This window comes from Aotus nancymaae, unplaced genomic scaffold (genome assembly GCF_030222135.1).
Source record: "Aotus nancymaae isolate 86718 unplaced genomic scaffold, 86718_ANA_hifiasm-v0.15.2.pri h1tg000001l, whole genome shotgun sequence".
NCBI classification, from domain to species: Eukaryota; Metazoa; Chordata; class Mammalia; order Primates; family Aotidae; genus Aotus; species Aotus nancymaae.
In genome coordinates, this window is record NW_026988412.1 from 5,399,131 (window position 1) to 5,418,144 (window position 19,014).

At 44.2% G+C, this 19,014-nt stretch overlaps 1 protein-coding gene across 2 annotated transcripts in view; it reads right to left on the bottom strand.

The window, feature by feature from the left end:
• The window catches only part of CFAP61 (cilia and flagella associated protein 61), a 298,775-nt gene that overhangs the window by 14,814 nt on the left and 264,947 nt on the right, over positions 1-19,014 (bottom strand). For both annotated transcript variants that reach the window (XM_064375353.1, XM_064375325.1), the window contains exon 25: positions 581-671. In XM_064375353.1, coding sequence (XP_064231423.1) covers positions 581-671 — 91 coding nt within the window. The remainder of the gene's footprint in view (positions 1-580; positions 672-19,014) is intronic.

Genomic DNA, 19,014 nt, shown 5'->3' on the forward strand with positions numbered 1-19,014 from the left:
CCTATTGAAAGAAATAATTTAACTTAAAAGTTTCACAAATAGTTCACTATATACACTTGCAGAGTCAAATTTCTTGCTGAGCATGGAGCCCGTGGGCTATGCAGCCTAACGTCCAGCTAATTCTGTAGCATTTTGTGAAAGAAGTTCTGATTATAAACGGAGTGTGCTTTTGAGGCACACTGGATCGCTTCCCTGCACATCTTTAAAACCACACACACGCAGATGTTCCGCAAATGGCTGGCAAATACAGGCAGAAACTAAAGGAATGCAACCTTCTTTCTTGAGGGCAAATAAATGCAAGTCCAATTCGGTTGCCAGCACTGAGCTGATCAGGAAAATACAGTTCCTTATAAAAAGGAAAAAGAAATTTGCCCTCCCATAAAAAGATTTAAATAAAATCACTTTCCCTGAAATATCACAGTCTGCATTTACACGCGCTGCAGTTTGTTTATATGAGATACAGTTGGTTTAAAAAGTAAAACCATAAAATGGGAATGTAGGGAGAAGCCCAAATGATCAACAGATGTCAGCTGCTTATAATTTGCAAGGAATAATCCACATATCCATTAATCACTCTTACCTCTTTGGAGGCTAAGATTTGGCGCAACTCTTTCCTGAGATCAATAAAACGATCGTGGAAGATGGCCAGGCACCACGGCTCCGTGAAGTAGCTGGTGAGGAAAGAAGAGACTCAGTGAGCTGGCAACCCTCTCATTACCACTAATAAAGTATTTACCTGCTTTTTTGCCTTCATAAATTACAGTTCCAGCCTCATTGCAACCGTTTGCTCATAAGATGTCTAGTGGAACAGCCTGGCCAATCAATTTTTTAAATGGATGTTCCTGCTGTAAGGCCAGGTTCCATAATTACATTTAAAGTGGTTTAATTCAGAGCTGGGGCAAGACCCAGTGAAGAATCCTGATTTTATCAGAATTTAAAAGCCTGAAGACTTGTAAAGAACGGTGTCTCCATTATCTGCCCTGGTTTGAGAAAAACAGATTGCAAGATTAACTGCTGCATAAATAAATTAAATTTGAGTAGACAATAACACAAATGTTGTTCATCATTAAGGTTTCTGGATTAATAATGGCCAGAAAAACAGGCTGCCTTGGCGCTGCAACATACTCTTTGCACGGTCACATCGATGCCTAATTGAATCTCTTGTAGGAGAGCTGCATTTTTTGGTGTTCATATTTGCTAACTTTTCACTGAAAGCTGAAATGCTTTCTTATATGGAGAACAATAAGGTTCTCCTTTATTTACAGGTGACTGCTGAAAATTTGACGCATTCTTGGAATAACCAAGAACTCTTACTAGTGTTTTAACTCTTACTTTAAGTGTCTTGGAACAGGGAGCTTAACTGTTTCAGGGTCAAAGCCACGTGGCTCAGGTGGGCTTTGCTCTCCTCTGGATGGAGCTAGCTGTTCTTACCACTGTTTATGGACGCTGTGTGTGCGCACAGGGGAAGAAGAAAACTGGTGGCCCCACGCGGACGGGCACCTTCTGTTTTCCAAGACGTAGAAGTTAGTTCTTACGGAGGGAGGTAAAGTGTCCCAGGGGCCACGAGGGCACTAGAGGACAGCTACAACGCCAAGAGTCTCAGCGCTTTCAGGCCTCGCCCCGCACCCACTCGTTGGACCGGAACGCGACCTCAGTTCCTGCTGACTCGCCGGCGTTGCTGTTCAGGTTGTATGTTCATCCAGCTGTTAACACATTGTCTTCCCTCCGCGGCTGAAATACCCCATGTCTGTTTCCGTGGCACCACCGGAGCTCCCACCCCCTTGCTTTTGGGGGTCTATGGCCGCCGAACAGAACCGCCTGCTCGCTGTTGCTTTCTTCACCTCCAGCGCCACCTGTGCCAACGACCCAGGTGCTGCTGGGCTACGCTCCCTGCCCAGCGCCTTTACAGCTCCGCCCTCTGTGTTGCCCGTCGGGGACCCTCCATCGTCTGCTTCAGAGAGGGAGTTCTGTGAAGTCCCACTTCTCTTGGGAACCCAATGCAGCCGGTCCCGAACACCCGGGTTCCCACAGCCAACAGCGTCACTGCCCTAAAAAGTCCTCTGTGAGCTGCCTACTCACCCTCTCTCCTTCCCTCACTCTGAATCCCTGGCAAATTAACTCTGGAGGAACTTGAATTGTATTAGAGAAAATGAGGACTGTGTAACAATTTTTATAAAACATTTAAAAAAATCCTAGTGTCCAAGTTTTATTTCAGAAATAGAGTGGTGTTCTCCCAGCCACACAACACTAAACATCACTCTTGCCAGCAACTCTAAAGGGAACGGACTTGCAACTTGAGGCTGTGCGCTCCGCGTGCCCACGGTGGCTGTCCCAGGGCTGGGCCTCGGGGCCCAGGCTCTTGGCCCAGGCTCCTGGCAGAGGCCTGCATGTCACGTGAGGGCAGGGCTCCGACAGGCTGTTTTCCCCTGGGAGAACAAGGGGGACTTTAGCACCAGCTACAGGCTCCCAGGTGAAGGTGGCTGAGAGGCGCAAGGGTGCCTGGGACCTGTGGGCTTCCTAAAATCACCTACAGCAGCCACACGGCAGCTTTCATCATCCAAATTGGAAAAGCTCTGAATTTAACCAAACCTATTTTACAATTGATTGTAACGTTGAGTCAGATAAAGATGATTTCCTTTTAAGAATGTTAGGAGGAAATTCTGCTTTAAGAAAAGTTTTAGGAAACAGATGTGATGTGTCATGCCTGCAATCCCAGCACTTTGAGACGCCAAGGTAGGAGGATTGCTTGAGGCTGGGAGTTCAAGACCAGCTTGGACAACATAGTGAGACCCCTGTCTCTACAAGAAAAAATTCAAAAATTTAGCCAGGTGTGGCGGTGACGCATGCCTGTGGTCCCAGCTACTAGGGAGGCTGAGGTGGGAGGATCACTTGAGGCCAGGAGTTCGAGGCTGCAGTGAGCTGTGATCCCACCACTGCACTCCAGCTTAGGTGACAGAGTAAGACCCTGTCTCTAAATAAATAAATAAAAGTTTTAGGCCTCCCCCAGACTGAACGATTTCTGTGTTTTAGGATCCTTCTGTATCCACAGGAAGGAGAGGAATGTCTCGGAGCCTGGCGAAGCTGAGGGCCGGGCTCTGCATTTTTGGCCACCAGGTACTATGGCACCATCAGCATTCGTGATGAGCTTCTGAGAAATTGGTAGTTCCATAAATATTGTGAATTTTAAAAATAAAAAATATTTTTTTCCAATTTATATTCAAAAGGGGAAGACTGCTAGGAGCCATGAAGTAACCTACACAGCCTGTTGTCTAGAAACGTTCAGGGGAGAGGGCCAGGTGCGCACAGCGCCCCAGTGTGCTTTCTAAGGGGCTGTGTGCATTTTGGTGTCAGCGCCACAAAAATCATTTCACACAGCTGTGAGAAAAAAGTTTCACTTCTTCAAGACCGAAATAAAAGACGTTACTGTCTCTATGCTGCCAATGACCAGCCTGGTTTACTTGGGAGGACTTAAATTCCCCATCACTTCTGCAAATAATACACTTTTCCAAGAAGCCCTGGGAGATGTCGCCTCATGGAACTGAATTAACCATTTTTGGTCGATATGGTCCAATCATTAAGTAATTGACTAGACGTCTCCAGAGGTCATCCTCGCCTGCTCATCCAGGCAGTTTCATCGACAGACTCATAAACCGAGTGGGGATGTGAAAGCCGGCTTGGCCACTGGCCACGCTGAAGGCCGAGGAAAGCCGATCAACCAGCACACTGAGAGGTTTTAAAAAAACGTCCAACACATCTACCGGGAAAGAGAAGTGGGTGAAGTTACTTTAAAGGCCAGGATCTCAACTCCAAGGCCAAGGCCTTCCTGGCCAGCAGGAAAGGAGCTCTGTGGCTGCAGGGGTGCCCTTCCCAGCATCCGCACGGCGTGGCAGGGCGTGCTGAACTATGCGCTAGGTGTCATAGAGGAGGAGGGTGGCAGGGAAGAAACACATCACTGTTCCAAGATTTTCTTAAAAAGCATTCTAATTTCTCTTGGCATGGAATAGCTAGTTTCTGCTTTTAGAGCCGCTCACAGGCTCCGCAGCTGCCACTCACGCCTGCAGAGCGGGCTGCTGGAAAGTCAGGAGTCCCTTTTCTCCAGGTGGGCAGCTGCCCCCAGGGTGGGTGGTTTCCTTAGAGAATGATGCTCTTGCTTGTACATGTCTTTTCCGACACAGTGGAGGGCAGGCTGTTCTCCTAAGATGCCTGGCCGAATGTCAAGCTTACAGCCATGAGTCTCAACCTTGTGATGCCAGAGGATAGAGCGTGGCTGGTGGGGCTGGCCTCTCTAGGAAGCAGCCCATGCCACATCTCCATTCAATACACAGAAGGTAGGCAGTGATGACTATCATGGTAGCAAACAGATACCCAAGGCCAGGTAGGATATATGGACGCATCTACTTTGGCCTGAATGACATTTGGAATTTGGGTTTCAGGCCTTTCTTTGATGAGTCAGATTAGGCAGCTATGAGCTCAGTTGCTGGGGATGCCCTCCGTGGTTCGTCCTTGCGTTCCCACCAGCCTGGCTGGCATTGCTCTTCTCCACCAGTCACAGCAGGCATCTGGGTGTGCCAAGCCTGGCAAGAGGTCTTGGTATGAGGGAGGTAGGTTTGTAAACATGTTTCCTGAAGCCCCTCTGCCCCATGTCCTCTTTCATGGTGGGATGTCTGCAGATAATACCAGAACTATGTCCTAGCTTCTTTTTTCTTCTGTCCATCCATCCATCCACCCACCCACCCATTGATCCATCCACCCACCCATCCATCCATCCACCCACCCATCCATCCTTCCCTCTCTCCCTCTCTCTATCCATCCTAACAGGTCCAATGAGGCCTTCCTAAGCCCCGTTTCCTTATTTCCAGTGGTTGCTTTCCTCTGGTCCTCTTTCTCTGCTGCGTCACTCCACCCCTCAACGTACACCCCTTCCTTCGCGTGCTTCCACCTAGACTTTTCTCTCCTCTCTGCTCTGTCCTAGGTGTCTTCTGACATTAACGGTTGGAAAATGGCAAGGAAGGAGAAGACCTACGGTGCAATTCTTTGCGATGAATCGAATATGGCCCTCACGCCTGTGTCAACTATGTGAAGGGCACTGAGGGTACCATGTGGAGAGAGAGCCCCTACCCCCAGAAGTGCACACATGGTGAGTGGGGGTTGGCAGAGCCACTTATGATGGCCTGGCATGGCAGGGCTGCAGGGGGGAGCCCGCCGGGGAGGTGAGGGCTGGCGTGTGCTCAGGGAGGTGGGGGCTGGTGTGTGCTGGGGAGGCAGGGTCTGGAGTGTGCTGGGGAGGTGGGGGCTGGCGCGTGCTGGGGAGGCGGAGGCTGGCGTGTGCTGGGAAGGTGGAGGCTGGCGTGTGCTGGGAAGGTGGAGGCTGGCGTGTGCTGCGGAGGCAGAGGCTGGCATGTGCTGGGGAGGTGGGGGCTGGCGCGTGCTGGGGAGGCGGAGGCTGGCGTGTGCTGGGAAGGTGGAGGCTGGCGTGTGCTGGGGAGGCGGAGGCTGGCGTGTGCTGGGAAGGTGGAGGCTGGCGTGTGCTGGGAAGGTGGAGGCTGGCGTGTGCTGCGGAGGCAGAGGCTGGCATGTGCTGGGGAGGTGGGGGCTGGCATGTGCTGGGGAGGCGGGGGTTGGCGCGTGCTGGGAAGGCAGAGGCTGGCGTGTGCTCGGGGAGGCGGGGGCACTGTGGCCCTCTTGACCTCACTTCTTTGTCCTCTCTGCAGCTTCATCCCTAGGCTGCCTCTCTTGAGCTAGTGTTTGCCAAACTTCAGTCACTTGGGAATCAGTCATTTTCTGTGTGACTACATTACTGAATTCTTCCAAAATTTTCTTTAAATTTTTTTTTTTTTAGAGACAGGGTCTTGCTTTGTCCCCCAGGCTGCAATGCAGTAGCACAATCATAGCTCACTGCAGCCTCAAACTCCTGGGCTTAAGTGGTCCTCCCGCCTCAGCCTTTCAAATAGCAGGACTGTATGTACATCATCATACCTGGCTCATTTTCTATTTGATATCTTTTAGAAATGGGGTCTTGCCATGTTGCCCAGGTTGGTATCAAACTCGTAGCCTTAGGTAATCCTCCCGAGTAGCTAGGATTACAGGCATGAGCCACCAGGCCTGGCCCAAAATTTTCTTTACATTGATTTGTCTTTAAAAAAAAAAAAAAGGGAATAATGACTTTTGTCTTGCCCTAAGCAGCAGTGTCTATGAAATCGCGGGTCTGATGTGCTTGTCATGTTTTATTCTCACTCCTGTTAGAGCGAATCCATCACGAGTACATGTGACTGTGCCGCCTGAGTTGTCCTGCACATCACCCGGGGCTGCTCACTGCACTCTGCAGGCGTCCTGTGCTGTCAGAGCTTGTGCTGGAGGCACACTTAAATTCATCTGGAGACGCAAACCCACAGCCTCTGTTGCACACAATGTCTGCACATTGTCTCATTTCATCCTAATTTGACGTCTAGAAAGTGGGACTTGCTGGCCCATTTTACAGATGAAGACATAGATTCTAAGAGGTTAAATGAGTTGCCCAAGGTCACAGGGTTAATAAGTGGCTGCACTAGGTCTTACCCATGGTTCTGTGTGACACATGCTCTGAACAACTGTGCTACCAAATCCCATTTCCTTATGCTTTCTCCCCAGTCTTTCTAACCACTCTTCCAGTTCTCGAGATATACCCAACATTAGCTAGGATTAGATTTGATTGAAATTACAGAAAGTTTCAAAGTAACTGTAGCTTTAAAAAGGCAGACGTGTATTTTTTCATGTAAAGAAGGTGTAGATGGGGAGTCTAGGACTGGCAGGTGGTTCCATGGACATCACAGCACAGTCCCATTCATAAGGGCCTTGGCCTCATGATTCAAAATGGCTGCTGAGCTCCAGCCATCGCATATATGTTCTGGGATGAAGTAAGGGAAAAAGAGGACTCATCTCTTTTCTTCTAAGAGGAGTTCCTGGAAGTTTCACAAAGCACTTCCATTTATATCTTATTGACAAGGGGTTGGTCATATGGCTTTCTTGGTTACATGGAAAGCTGGGAGCTACTGTCATTTATTTTAGATATGGTATACTTTCCTCTACATCAGAATTCTGTTCCTGCAGGGGAAAGACAGAATGGGTATTGTATCGGCCTTAATGCTCCAAAGACACTGCAGCATCTACTTTTGACAAAAATCTTTTCTTAAATTTATGAAAATTGGGAGAATTCTTTGGTTGAAATTTCCAGACCTGGAACATATTTATCACTCTAGACTCTAGCCTACTCCAAAATGGAATACTCTGGGTAAAACACCCACAGAATATTTTCCATGTGTGATTTCTACCTCCAAGCCCGTGGGAAAGTCTGGTGTCCTCAGGGCCCTGCACATGTTCCCATGTGGCTGGACCCGGCTTAACTGCAGAGAACGGGCACAATTTGCATTCACACTGTCAGGCAGGGTTATGATCCCTGTATTCTACTTAGGAAAGAACACACATTCATGCATTTTAGTATAATTTTCAAAAATAGGAATAGGAACGAGTAAATATTTCTAGTTACTCTTGGGTTTGCTCAGAAATGAGACCTCATGACATGAGCAGACACAGCCCTGAGGTCCTGGGACAAAAAGCCCTGAAAACCGAAATGGAAATCTCACTAAATATTTCCTTGAGTTCAGCCTGAGTTTGCAGGAATCTGCATCCAGTGAATTTTTTGATCGCTTGGAGGCAGATCTAGAATGGTGAGATTAATGAGTGCGAAAGCAAAACCAATTTGTTATTTGATGACCAGTTGTAATTGTCACGTGCTAAGATCTACATAATAGAAAAAGAAGCAGCCTTGAAATATAATTTGGTGATGGTTTCATTGTCACCACATAGAGCTGGCCTCAGATGTTTTCTGCTCTAAGGAGAAATGGCTTACAATTCATTGACACTAAAACCGAAATTCTAATCTTCAGCGGAAATCAGCTATTTTCTGAACAGCTCATAAAAATCCTCTCTTTCAATGCTCCAGAGCAGGTGTTTGGTCAATAATCCTGGTTCACCTGGGAACTCAGAAGCTAACATTGTGGCCATATGCAAGGGTTTATGACTGTAATCCCAGCACTTTGAGAGGCCGAGGCAGGCAGATCACTTGAGGTCAGGAGTTTGAGACCAGCCTGGGCAACATGGTGAAACCCCCATCTCTACAAAACGTACAAAAATTAGCAGGGTGTGGTGGTGTGTGCCTGTAGTACCAGCTACTTGGGAGGCCGAGGCAGGAGAATTGCTTGAACACGGGAGGTAGAGGTTGCAGTGAGCTGAGATTGTGCCACTGCTCTCTAGCCTGGGCGACAGAGTGAGTCTTTGTCTCAAAAAAAAAAAAAAAAAAAAGCAGCAGCAGCTAACATTGCTTAACACTGGGCGCCTCCCGCACCCTGGGCACCTCCCGCACCCTGGGCCCCCTTGCCTGGCAGCACTGGTGCTGGGAAGCACTGCTTTGCAAGCCTGTCTCTGCTCCACGTGCATGGTCTGCCTCTGCCGGAGGCCACTGGGGTCCGCATGATTTGTGTCGTCTGAACACCTGGAGCTGTCTGGGAGAATAATCCTGACCAGCCCACAGGACCCACAAGCCCCCTGCCGAGGGAGGGCGGCTGCGCTCTCTCGCAAGCACAAGTTTTCCCTTAGGTCCTTAGGTGTCTGTAAGAACATGGAATCTGAACCTTCTGTGCCTTGATCGGGGCACATTTGCTCTGGACAGGACCAGAAATTCCCTGCCACCCTTGCAACCGGAGTCTTAGTTTTCAGAAATAACCTTGAAGAATTAACCTAAGGGACTGTCTGCTGTCCATGTGTTTTTCTGAATACCAGATAGTCAGCTTAGGAACAGCTTAGAAGATGGAATATGTTAATTAATGAATTACAAACCTAGGCAGTGCTACCGTTTCCCTCCTTGCCCTGATCTCTAAGGAGTGGGGAGCCACACGTGTGGGCTGACTTGGTGATCCATTCTCAGGATGCGTGTTGACTAAACAAAGACCGATGCTTGTGTTGGTGGGTCTCTCCATCTCAGCTCAGATTCATGTTGCTGTCCCGGCCTCAGTTTCCCATTTACTAATGTCCTTTTTCTTTTTACCCCGGCTCTGCCGCTTGTCAGCTAATGTAATCTTGAGCTAGTTAGCTTTAGTCTCACTTAGCCTCAGTCTTCTTAGCTGTAAAATGGGGATAATGATGGTCTTTTGTTCCAAGAGTTGCTATCAGAATTCAAGGAGACACTCCAGGTAAAAGATCTGGCGTTACGCCTGGCACAGGGAAGAGACTCCATATCGGTGATTATTACTGTAATTGTTCTTAATTATCCTGTTGCGTATATTTGTGTAGGCTACTTCAAATCCTTTCTGGTGTGAATTGGAGACTAAAACATTAAAAATAAACAGTTTTTATTTGCTACTTTATTCAAAGAAAGTCTTTCTTTGGCATAGCTGCAGTTTTTCTCCTCAGGGAACACTTCTCCTCCATTCAAAAGTATTGCATAAATTAATTTGCCTGCAATTTTATAGAGCAATAAAGGTAAGAAGGACATCTGAACTAGCCTTCATGAAGTTTTGTCTTTCACTAAAGAATTATGTGGAAATAGGCCACGTGCAGTGGCTCATGCTTGTAATCGAAGTGCTGTGGGAAGCTGAAGTGGAAGGATTGAGGACAGGAGTTTGAGACCAGTCTGGGTAACATAGTGAGCACCTCATCTCCACAAAAATTAAAAAATAAAGATGAGCTGGACGCGGCGGTGCATGCCTGTGGTCCCAGCTATTTGGGAGGCAGAGGCAGGAGGACCGCTTGAGCCTGGGAGTTTGAGGCTATAGTGAGCTGTGATCACACCACAGCACTCAAGCCTGGGCAACAGAGTGAGACCTTTTTTTAATTTAAAAAGAATTCTGTAGAAACAAATAAAAATTACATGGAAATTGTTAAACTGAGGCCTTACTTTTTTGTGTGTCTGAATTGATGAAAATTAAATACAAACTGTCCAAATGGAATTGTTTCTTTGCTGTTTTGCCTGCTTACTATGTTGGGTGAGCCAAGTAAATCAAAATACTGTTTGTTAAACCAGGCCAGGTGCAGTGGCTCACGCCTGTAATCCCAGCACTTTGAGAGACCAAAGCAGGTGGATCACCTGAGGGCGGGAGTTCGAGACCAGCCTGACCAACATGGAGAAACCCCATCTCTACCAAAAATACAAAATTAGCTGGGTGTGGTGGTTCATGCCTGTAATCCCAGCTACTCAGGAGGCTGAGGCAGGAGAATCGCTTGAACCCAGGAGACGGAGGTTGCAGTGAGCTGAGATTGCACCATTGCGCTCCAGCCTGGTTAACAAGAGTGAAACTCCATCTCAAAAAAAAACAAAAAGTTAAACCAGTTGTTCACAGAACACATCCACATGGCAGTTGGGAATAGTGGCTCTGAAATTAAGGCCCAGGCATTCTGAAGCCCTGGCAGGCTGAATTTTCTTCTGACTTGCCTGACTTTTGGTCTTACTTGCCAGAGCAAACCAGTTTTCTTGTAGAAACGGCACAATGGTTATAAACTAAAGAATTTTGTTTCTATTTAAATTGAGCCTGAACGTACAGCCGCTGGTCATTCACACACTTTGCCGTGGAGGGAAGCTGGGTTTGGCGGTCCCTTACAGCAATGTCTGCCATCAGGGACTGAGACTCAGCGCTCCACCTCTTCCCTTTTATTCCATCTGCAGTATTTCTTTGCACATTGCTGGTTTCTTAGGGGATGCACTAATTGAATTTGTACAATAAATCTAGTGCCCTGGAAGCTGGCCAGCTATTTACATTGATTTGTTATATAAGTTCAGGACTAATAGTATGAGGCAAGGTTAGCATTTAATTCTGCAGAAGAGGGGAAGCTCTTAGTGCTTCAGCTTCCCTTCCTGTGCTCATCTGCTCTCATTCTGCTTCTCTCTTCATAGAGAGCACAACCATTTTCCTTTAATTAGGCTGCAGAGAGCCCAGGCCAGCATTAGGCCAGGCGGCCACTCAGCCTCGTGCACAGTCATGCCATTTCCCATCCATTTTCTGTGGGAAAAGAAAAAAGTGTATATGTGCACATATAAACCCCCGCGACTCGGGGGACAAAGGAGCCAGTGGAATGACCTTTTGTGAGGCTGAGGCTGCAAGCACTGGCAAACCCCACAGAGCAAGATATTTCACTCCTTTATTATTCCTGTGGTTAAAGTAACTGCTCTTTACATTCTGAAGAAGTGCTTAGTAGAAATATTATGACCAGGACAGAACAGATACGCCATGTTTAAAATGCGTTTACAATAACTTAAAAAATAATTAAATCATGGATATATGTTTAAAATAATTCTCTTTCAGAAGATAGGCTTTTCTAATTAATGTGTTCCTTTTTTATTTTTTAAAGCTTTCAGAGAGAGAATAAGAAACTACAAACTGTTTCTTCACTTTTTTTTTCTTTGTCAGCCTTAGGATTTTCAGGGTTGTGGTTTCCACAAATCAAACATGAAAATTTAACTAACATATTCTTAGTTCATACCTCACCAAAACACAATAACGAGGGTAGCAATCCACAGAACAGTACAGGAATCCAAAAGTCCACACTGATAATAAACGGAGAAGGGACAATTCTTCCTTACAGGAGAATGCTAAGTAATAAATGTGTAAGATTAATGGAAGCAGAAACATCACCTTTTGGTGAACAGTGCAGTAATAATTATTTCAGGCAAGAATTGTCCTTGGAGTCTAAAATAGTGGAAGAAAATGATGAGAAATAAGGCATTTATATAGTCTCAAAGTATCACTAATTAGTTATGAAGATAAAAATACCTCTATAAATAGTCTCAAAGTAGTACATTTCCAGGGGAGAACACTGCAGCCTCCATTCTAACCAAGTTCTAACAGTTAACAAAACTGCTGGGATCCAGCTGACCAGCAGGTGAAGGGGACACTTCACTCTCAGAGAGGACGTTCTCTTGAGTTCCTCACCAGGTATGAGAGCCGGGTTTTTTTAGAGCTGAGAGGGATAAGAGATCACAGATCTTGGCAACCTTCTTGTTCCACAGGTAGGAAAATGAGGCCCACAGCAGCACCTGCTGAAGCTCCCATGGTCCAGTCCAGGAGCATGAGTCACCAGTGGCTTCTGAGCACTTAAAATGTGGCCAGTCTGGTCCAGGTGTGGTGGCTCACACCTGTAATACCAGCACTTTGGGTGGCTGAGGCAGGCAGATAGCTTGAGGTCAGGAGTTCGAGACCAGCTTGGGCAACACAGTGAAACCCCGTCTCTACAGAAAATACAAAAAGTAGCTGGGTGGGGTGTCAGACGCCTGTAATCCCAGCTACTCAGGAGACTGAGGTGGAAGGATCACTGGAGCCTGGGAGGCAGAGGTTGCAGTGAGCCAAGATTGCGCCATGCACTCCAGTCTGGGTGACAGAGTGAGACCCTGTCACAAAACAAACAAACAGAGTGGCTAGTCTGAATTGAGATGTGCCTCTTGTACAAAACAAACACTGAATTCTGAAGATAATGCAACAAAAATGTAAAATAGCTTATTGCCGTTTTTGTATTGACTAAATGTTGAAATAGCAATAGTTTTGGATATATTGGGTTAAATATATTATTAAATTGATTTTCTCTGTTTCTTTTTATGTTTTAAATGTGACTATTAAAAAGGGTAAAATTTTTTATGTGGCTCCTGTTATATTGTTACTGGATATCGCTGGTTTAGATAGAAAGGTGAAGAAAGCGAGTTTGTTGAATGCCTCCTGTGAGCATCATTTTAAGTGCAAGGATGAACGTGCAGCGGGCGCAGCATCTGGAGGTGCTCTGACAGCAAGAGATGATGGACACGTAAAGAGAACCACAATACTGTACAATACTGTGGGATGCGGGCAGCACTAGAGCCAGCGTGGGCTCCGCCCATCACTCACAGGCTCTGCGTACAGAGGCACCAGGGAGGATCTACTGAAGCACTGGAGAAGGAGTAGGTGTTTGCCAGGGGTATTCCAGGCACCAGGAAAGCGTGGAGGCACAAAGCAGGCAGGGCCTGCTGGGAATGACAGGTGGTTTGACTGCTCTAGCGTCCAGTCGGATGCAAGGTGGGGGGCAGTGGGCAGGGCCAGACCCTTAAGTGTTTGTGTGTGGGGCTTGGACTTTAACTCCCGAGTGCTGGAGAGCCACGCGAAGGCTTTAAACAAGTGAGTGCTGTGGACAGCCTATTTATGTTTCAGAACAGGTGCTCCTGCACTGGACACGGTATGGCCGGAAGCAAAGGGGCCCTGCTAAGTGCGGCTGCAATGACAGCAGATGACTGGTGACATATTTAAGAGGTGAGGGGGAAGCGAGTGAAGGAAAAAGGTCTGCAGATATTCCCAGGTCCTGGCTCAGATGCGGAGGGGAGCAAGAGCACAGGACAGAGAGGTGAACAGGGACAAAGGAGACGGAATGAGTCCATTCCTTTTTTAAAGTGAAGTAGAGACAGAAGTGCCCGCAGATGTCCAAAGTGGGAACGTCCAGTTGGCCAGACTGACCCTAGCACAGACGGAGCAGGACCAGGGCCCCAAGAGACAGGTTTGGTTCAAGGAAGACATGGCAAGACAGTTGATGGCCATCTCAGGGAAATCTCAGTATTTCCTGAGAGGTGGTGGGATCAGGGGGTCAGTGAGAAACACTGGAGTAAAGTGTCATCGGAAGACATGACAAAGGAACACAGGGAAAGGGAGCAAAATGGTGATTTCTACCAGCCAAAAACCATTAGGAACCTGGCGTGTAAACAAAGTCACCTTTATTCAGCTGACTGCAGGGGGAAGAGCAAGGTCCCAAGGGGTGTCTTGACAAGAAGGAATTGACAGGATCTTGGGACAGGATTTGGGCTCAACCTCCACACCTGGCAACGCTTGTCAGCGCCTATATTTCAGAGAACAACCATCTTATCGGGTAAGAGGTGACATCTCATTCTGATTTTGATTTGCACTTCCCCGATAAAGAGTCATGTTTAACTCCTTTTCACGTACTTGCTGGCCATCTATGTCTTCTTTGGAAAAACCGTCTATTAGGGTCTTCTGCCCATTTTTAATTGGGTAATTTACTTATTTATTTTTGCTATTGAATTATATGAGTTCATTATGTATTTTGGATATTAACCCCCTATCAGATATATGGTTTGCAAAGACTTCCATTTCGTAGGTTGCCTTTATTTTTTGGTTCCTTTGTTGTGCGGAAGCTTTTTAGTTTGATGTAGCCTCACTTGTTTATTTCTGCTTCTGTCACCTGTGCTTTTGCTTTTGTATCACAAAAGTCAATGCCAAGACGTGTCAAGGAGCTTTTCTTGTAGAAGTTTGGCCTTGTTGAATTTGAGAGTCAAGTGCACAGCTGGATATATCACCAGAGCTTCAAAGCAAGTCTTGCATGCACTGCCTCTAAAATACATCTGAAATCTGACCATCCAAACTCCCATGCTGGGGATATGGCTGTGACTTCCATACAGCAGCTAAGGAAAATGTTTAAAACATGAATTGGCACGTTGCTCCCCTTCATGCTTCGAAACAAGCATCCCAAGTCCAAACCTCCACCTACGTGATCCACGTGACCCAGCTCCTCTGACCCTCTCTCACGCTGCTACAGCCACTCTGGGCTTCTTTCTATTCCTTAAACATCCCATACTTAGCTACTTATCACAGTGGAGCAGCACTGGAACCAGGCTGCACGATCACAGCTGGGGCTTCAGCATGGACTCTGACTGGAGAGAAGGGCAGTGCCTGAAAGCAAGGGGTGTTGACACCCAAGACTGTGGGTGCTCACCTGGGGCAGATGAGGGCTGACATCACTGTGAGTGGCCACCCAGAATTTCATGTTACCCATAGATATGATCTGCCAGATGAAATTTCTTGCAAATTTCTATTTGTAAGAGATTCTGTGATAGGGGCTTTTATGGACTTCAGATGGCTCCTGTTTCTTCTGCCCTTTTTTTGGAGGGGGCGCAGACACAGGATCTTGCTCTGTTGCCCAGGCTGGAGTGCATTTCTTTTCTTCCATGAAATTACCTTCTCTAGGATTGGGTAGATAGCTCCACTTCCCACTTTCTTTTGAGAAAGGTCTTGATTATGTTGTAACAGAGACATAACTAAAATAATGTTTCTCCTACCTAAAGCTGAAGGTAATGGCAGTTCAAATATATAAACATGTGACCTTAGCCCAAAGAGAGTCTCTTACAATTAAAATGAGAGTTTATGCCAGCCATTTTGGAATGAGTTACATTGATATTTTGAATGTAATGTGAGTTACATTGATATGTTTTAGAGACATTTCAGTTTAATTTTTCGGAGGGAAGACAGTAAGAAAGTGCACTAATGTTACCCGACCCTAATTCATGAAATATGCACTGGCCTTTGAAGTTCCTCCTTTAGTTTCTCCTTGAAAAATTACTTGTTCATTGTCTCTTTCCCATAAAAGGCAACACAAGGGCGGGTACAATCTCTACTACTATTTAATATTGTACATGTAATTCTAGGCAATTCAGTAAAATAAGAAAAATAAACAGAAAGTGTCAGTATTGGAGGGGAAGAAAAAAAGGTGCTGTTATTGCAACTGATAATCATATCATCTGTCAAATAAATTCCAAGGTAATCTAATAAGATATGTCTAAACAAAAAAGAAATTTCAACAAGAGAGCAGTACACAAAACCAACATCTTTCCCAACTACCAGTATTTTTTTTAAAAATCAGAAAATGTAATGGAACAAAAAGATTCAATCTACAGCAGCAACACCACCATAAAAAAATACTAAAATAAATCTAAATATAAATGTACCAGCTCTATGAAAAAAACTTATCGGAGTTCATGGAAGAAAATTTAAAAAGACCTGAATGGTAATATTCCAATTTATAAATGTATCCCAAATTAACCTATAACTTCAATTCAGACTCATTTAAAATTTCAAAAATAATTTTTATAAAGTTGGACATGATAATACATTTGGAAAAGTATAAGAATAGCTAATAAGACTACACATTAAATATATCAAGCAAACTAATAATGTCTCAATCATGACAACAGAATGAAGAGTACAGAAACAGACAAAATGGGGCAAGGAAAGGGGGTAGTAAATTCAGAAACTGACTTATTTTAGAAAATATCTGGCTCAGTGTGTGATAATGATAGTATTTCAATTACATAGGAAAAAACGGGAATTATTTAGAAAAAGTTGTTTGGAAAATTATCTCTACACTTGGAAAAAATTAAATTCTTATACTGCATACAAACACATACACAAAGTTTTCCAGACAAATTAAAGATGTCTGGAAACAAAGTTACAAGTGGAAAACAAAGCTACAAAAGTGATAGAATAGGAGAATATTTTACAATTTCCAGGTGGAGAAATTTTCATAAGTAAGAGACAGAATTCAAAAAGAAGAATTTGGTTATTATTCTTTGTTAGGGAAGGTTTGATTATGTAAAAATTCAAACTTTTATTTAAAAAACATATCAAAAACAAATGATAAAAGAGAATAAAAAGATAAGCCTCAAACTGGGAGAAAATCTTTGCAAAACACATATCCAATAAAGGAATAGTATACAAAATACATAAAGAGCTCTTAAAACTCAACAAGAGGAAAACAAACATCTCAACTAAAAAATGGGCAAAAGATCTGGACACCTCACCAAAGAAGACATAGAGATAGCAAGTAAGCATTTGAACTGGGCATGACAGCATGTGCCTGTAATCCCAGCCACTCAGGAGGATGGCTTGAATCCAGGAGTTTGAGACCAGCATGGGCAACGTAACGAGACCTGTTAAAAATACATGTATGTTTTAAATTTATTGATCCAAAATTGGCCAATATGGTAAGTCATTAGGAAATTTCAAATTAAAAACAACAACAGGTATAGCTAAAATCTAAAACATTAACAACACCAAATGCTGACATGGATGTGGAACAACAGGAACTGTCATTCCTTGCTGGTGGAAATGCAAAATGATACAGCTACTTTGGAAGACGGTTTGGTGGTTTCTTACAAATAAACTAAACACTCTTACCATATCATCCAAAATTGTGTTCCTTGCTGTGTTCCCAAAAGAGTTGACAACTTATGTCCACACACAAAATTTACATGTTACAGCAGTTTTATTCATAATAGCCAAAGCTTTGAACCACCAATATATCTTTCAATAGGTGAACAGGTAAACAAATGGTGGTACATCCAGACAATGGAATACTGTTCAGTGCTAAAAAGACATGAAGGAAGCTTAAAAGCATATTACTAGGTGAAAAAAGCCAGTCCGAAAGGGCTACATACTGTATGATTCCAACATATGATATTCCAGAAAAGGTAAAACTATGGAGACAGTAATAAAAGGAGTAGTTGCCAGAAGCTTGTGGGGGAGGCAGGAAGGCATGAGTAGGCATAGCATAGAGGATTTCCAGGCCTCTGAAGACATTCTGTTCCACACTGTAATAATGGGTACATGTCGGTATACATTTGTCAAGACTAATAGAATGTACAACACCAAGAAAGAACCCTAACGTCAACTATGAACTTTAGTTAACAATAATGTATCAATTTTGTTTCATCAGTTGTATCAAATGTACCACACTAAAGATGCAAATAGTAGTAGGAACTGTGTAAGTGGCTGGGGGTGGAGGAGGGTACGTGGGAGCTCTCTACTTTCTTCCTACAGAGAGGAGGTCTTGCTATGTTGCTCAGGCTGGTCTCAAACTCCTGGCCTTAAAGGAACTCTGCATTTTCTGATCATTTTCTTCTGTAAACCTACAACTACTCTAAAAATGTCTATCAGTTTTTAAAGGCAGACTGTAAAATACTTGCACTGTACATAATAAGGATTACTAGTCTTTTAAAATAATAAATTCTCATAAATAAAAAAGAAACAGACAACCTAATAAAAAATGAGCAAAGGATAATAACATGTAATTCACAAAAGAATAAATACAAATGGCTAATAAACCTATGAAAAGATTCACTAGACACTGAAGAAATGCAAGTGGAAAGTACAATGAGAGATACACTTTTACTCTTTCGTCCTCCTGCAGATAGACAAACAATAAAACGTGAAACAAAACAGAGTTCATGAGGATGGGGAAAAACAAGCCCTATTCTATCCTGTTAATGGGAATAACCTTTTTTGAAGATGATTTAAAATAAAACCTTGATCAAAATTTAAATGTACATACCCACTGATCCAGAAATCCCATTCCTGCACACAGAGACACATGTTCAGTGGAAACATATACAATGCCAGGACAAAACTGGAAATGACCTGAATGTTCGTCAGTAGGAAAGTCGTTAAGTAAATTGGGATCGATATTCCATGAAAGATAAAAAAGCCATTAAAAAGACTGAGAACTATGTGTACTGACATGAAAATACCTTCAATATTTATACATACTTGTAAGTGAAAAAACTAGAAGAACACATGTACAGTGTAATCCCACTTGAGAAACACATATTCACAAATTGAAACTGGTCAGTATTAGGCAGAGGAGTGGGACTGAGAGGAGAGAGACAAGTTCATTTGGGTGGTGGTAATTTTTTTTAACAGCCATGTACAATTTTCTTTCCTACTTAATTTAAGCTCTGTGAAGGAAGAGAGCATGTGTCAATGCCTGTGTTCCACGTACACAGCACACTGATGTTCCATAAAAATACATTGAATGCATAAGAATTGAGAATATTTAAAAAATTAATGGAAATAATCAAGGATATACCAAAAAGATGTATCATCAAGAATATTTATTGCAGGGTTAATTATGAAAACGAAAAGTTAAGAGCAACCCAGTTAATTAAGTAAGGCACATTGGTATGGTAGAACTCCATTCAGTCATTAAAAAATAATGCCATTAAAACAGAAATCTCAAGAAATGGGAAAATGTTCAGAAAATGTTGAGAAGCTAAAATAGCAAGCTGCAAATCAGCATGTGAAATATTGATTATGTATACATTTTATATTTAGAGAAAAATATTGGAAGGACACACACCGAAAAAATTAACAATGATCACCTCTGGGTGATCGATTCTGGGTAACTGGC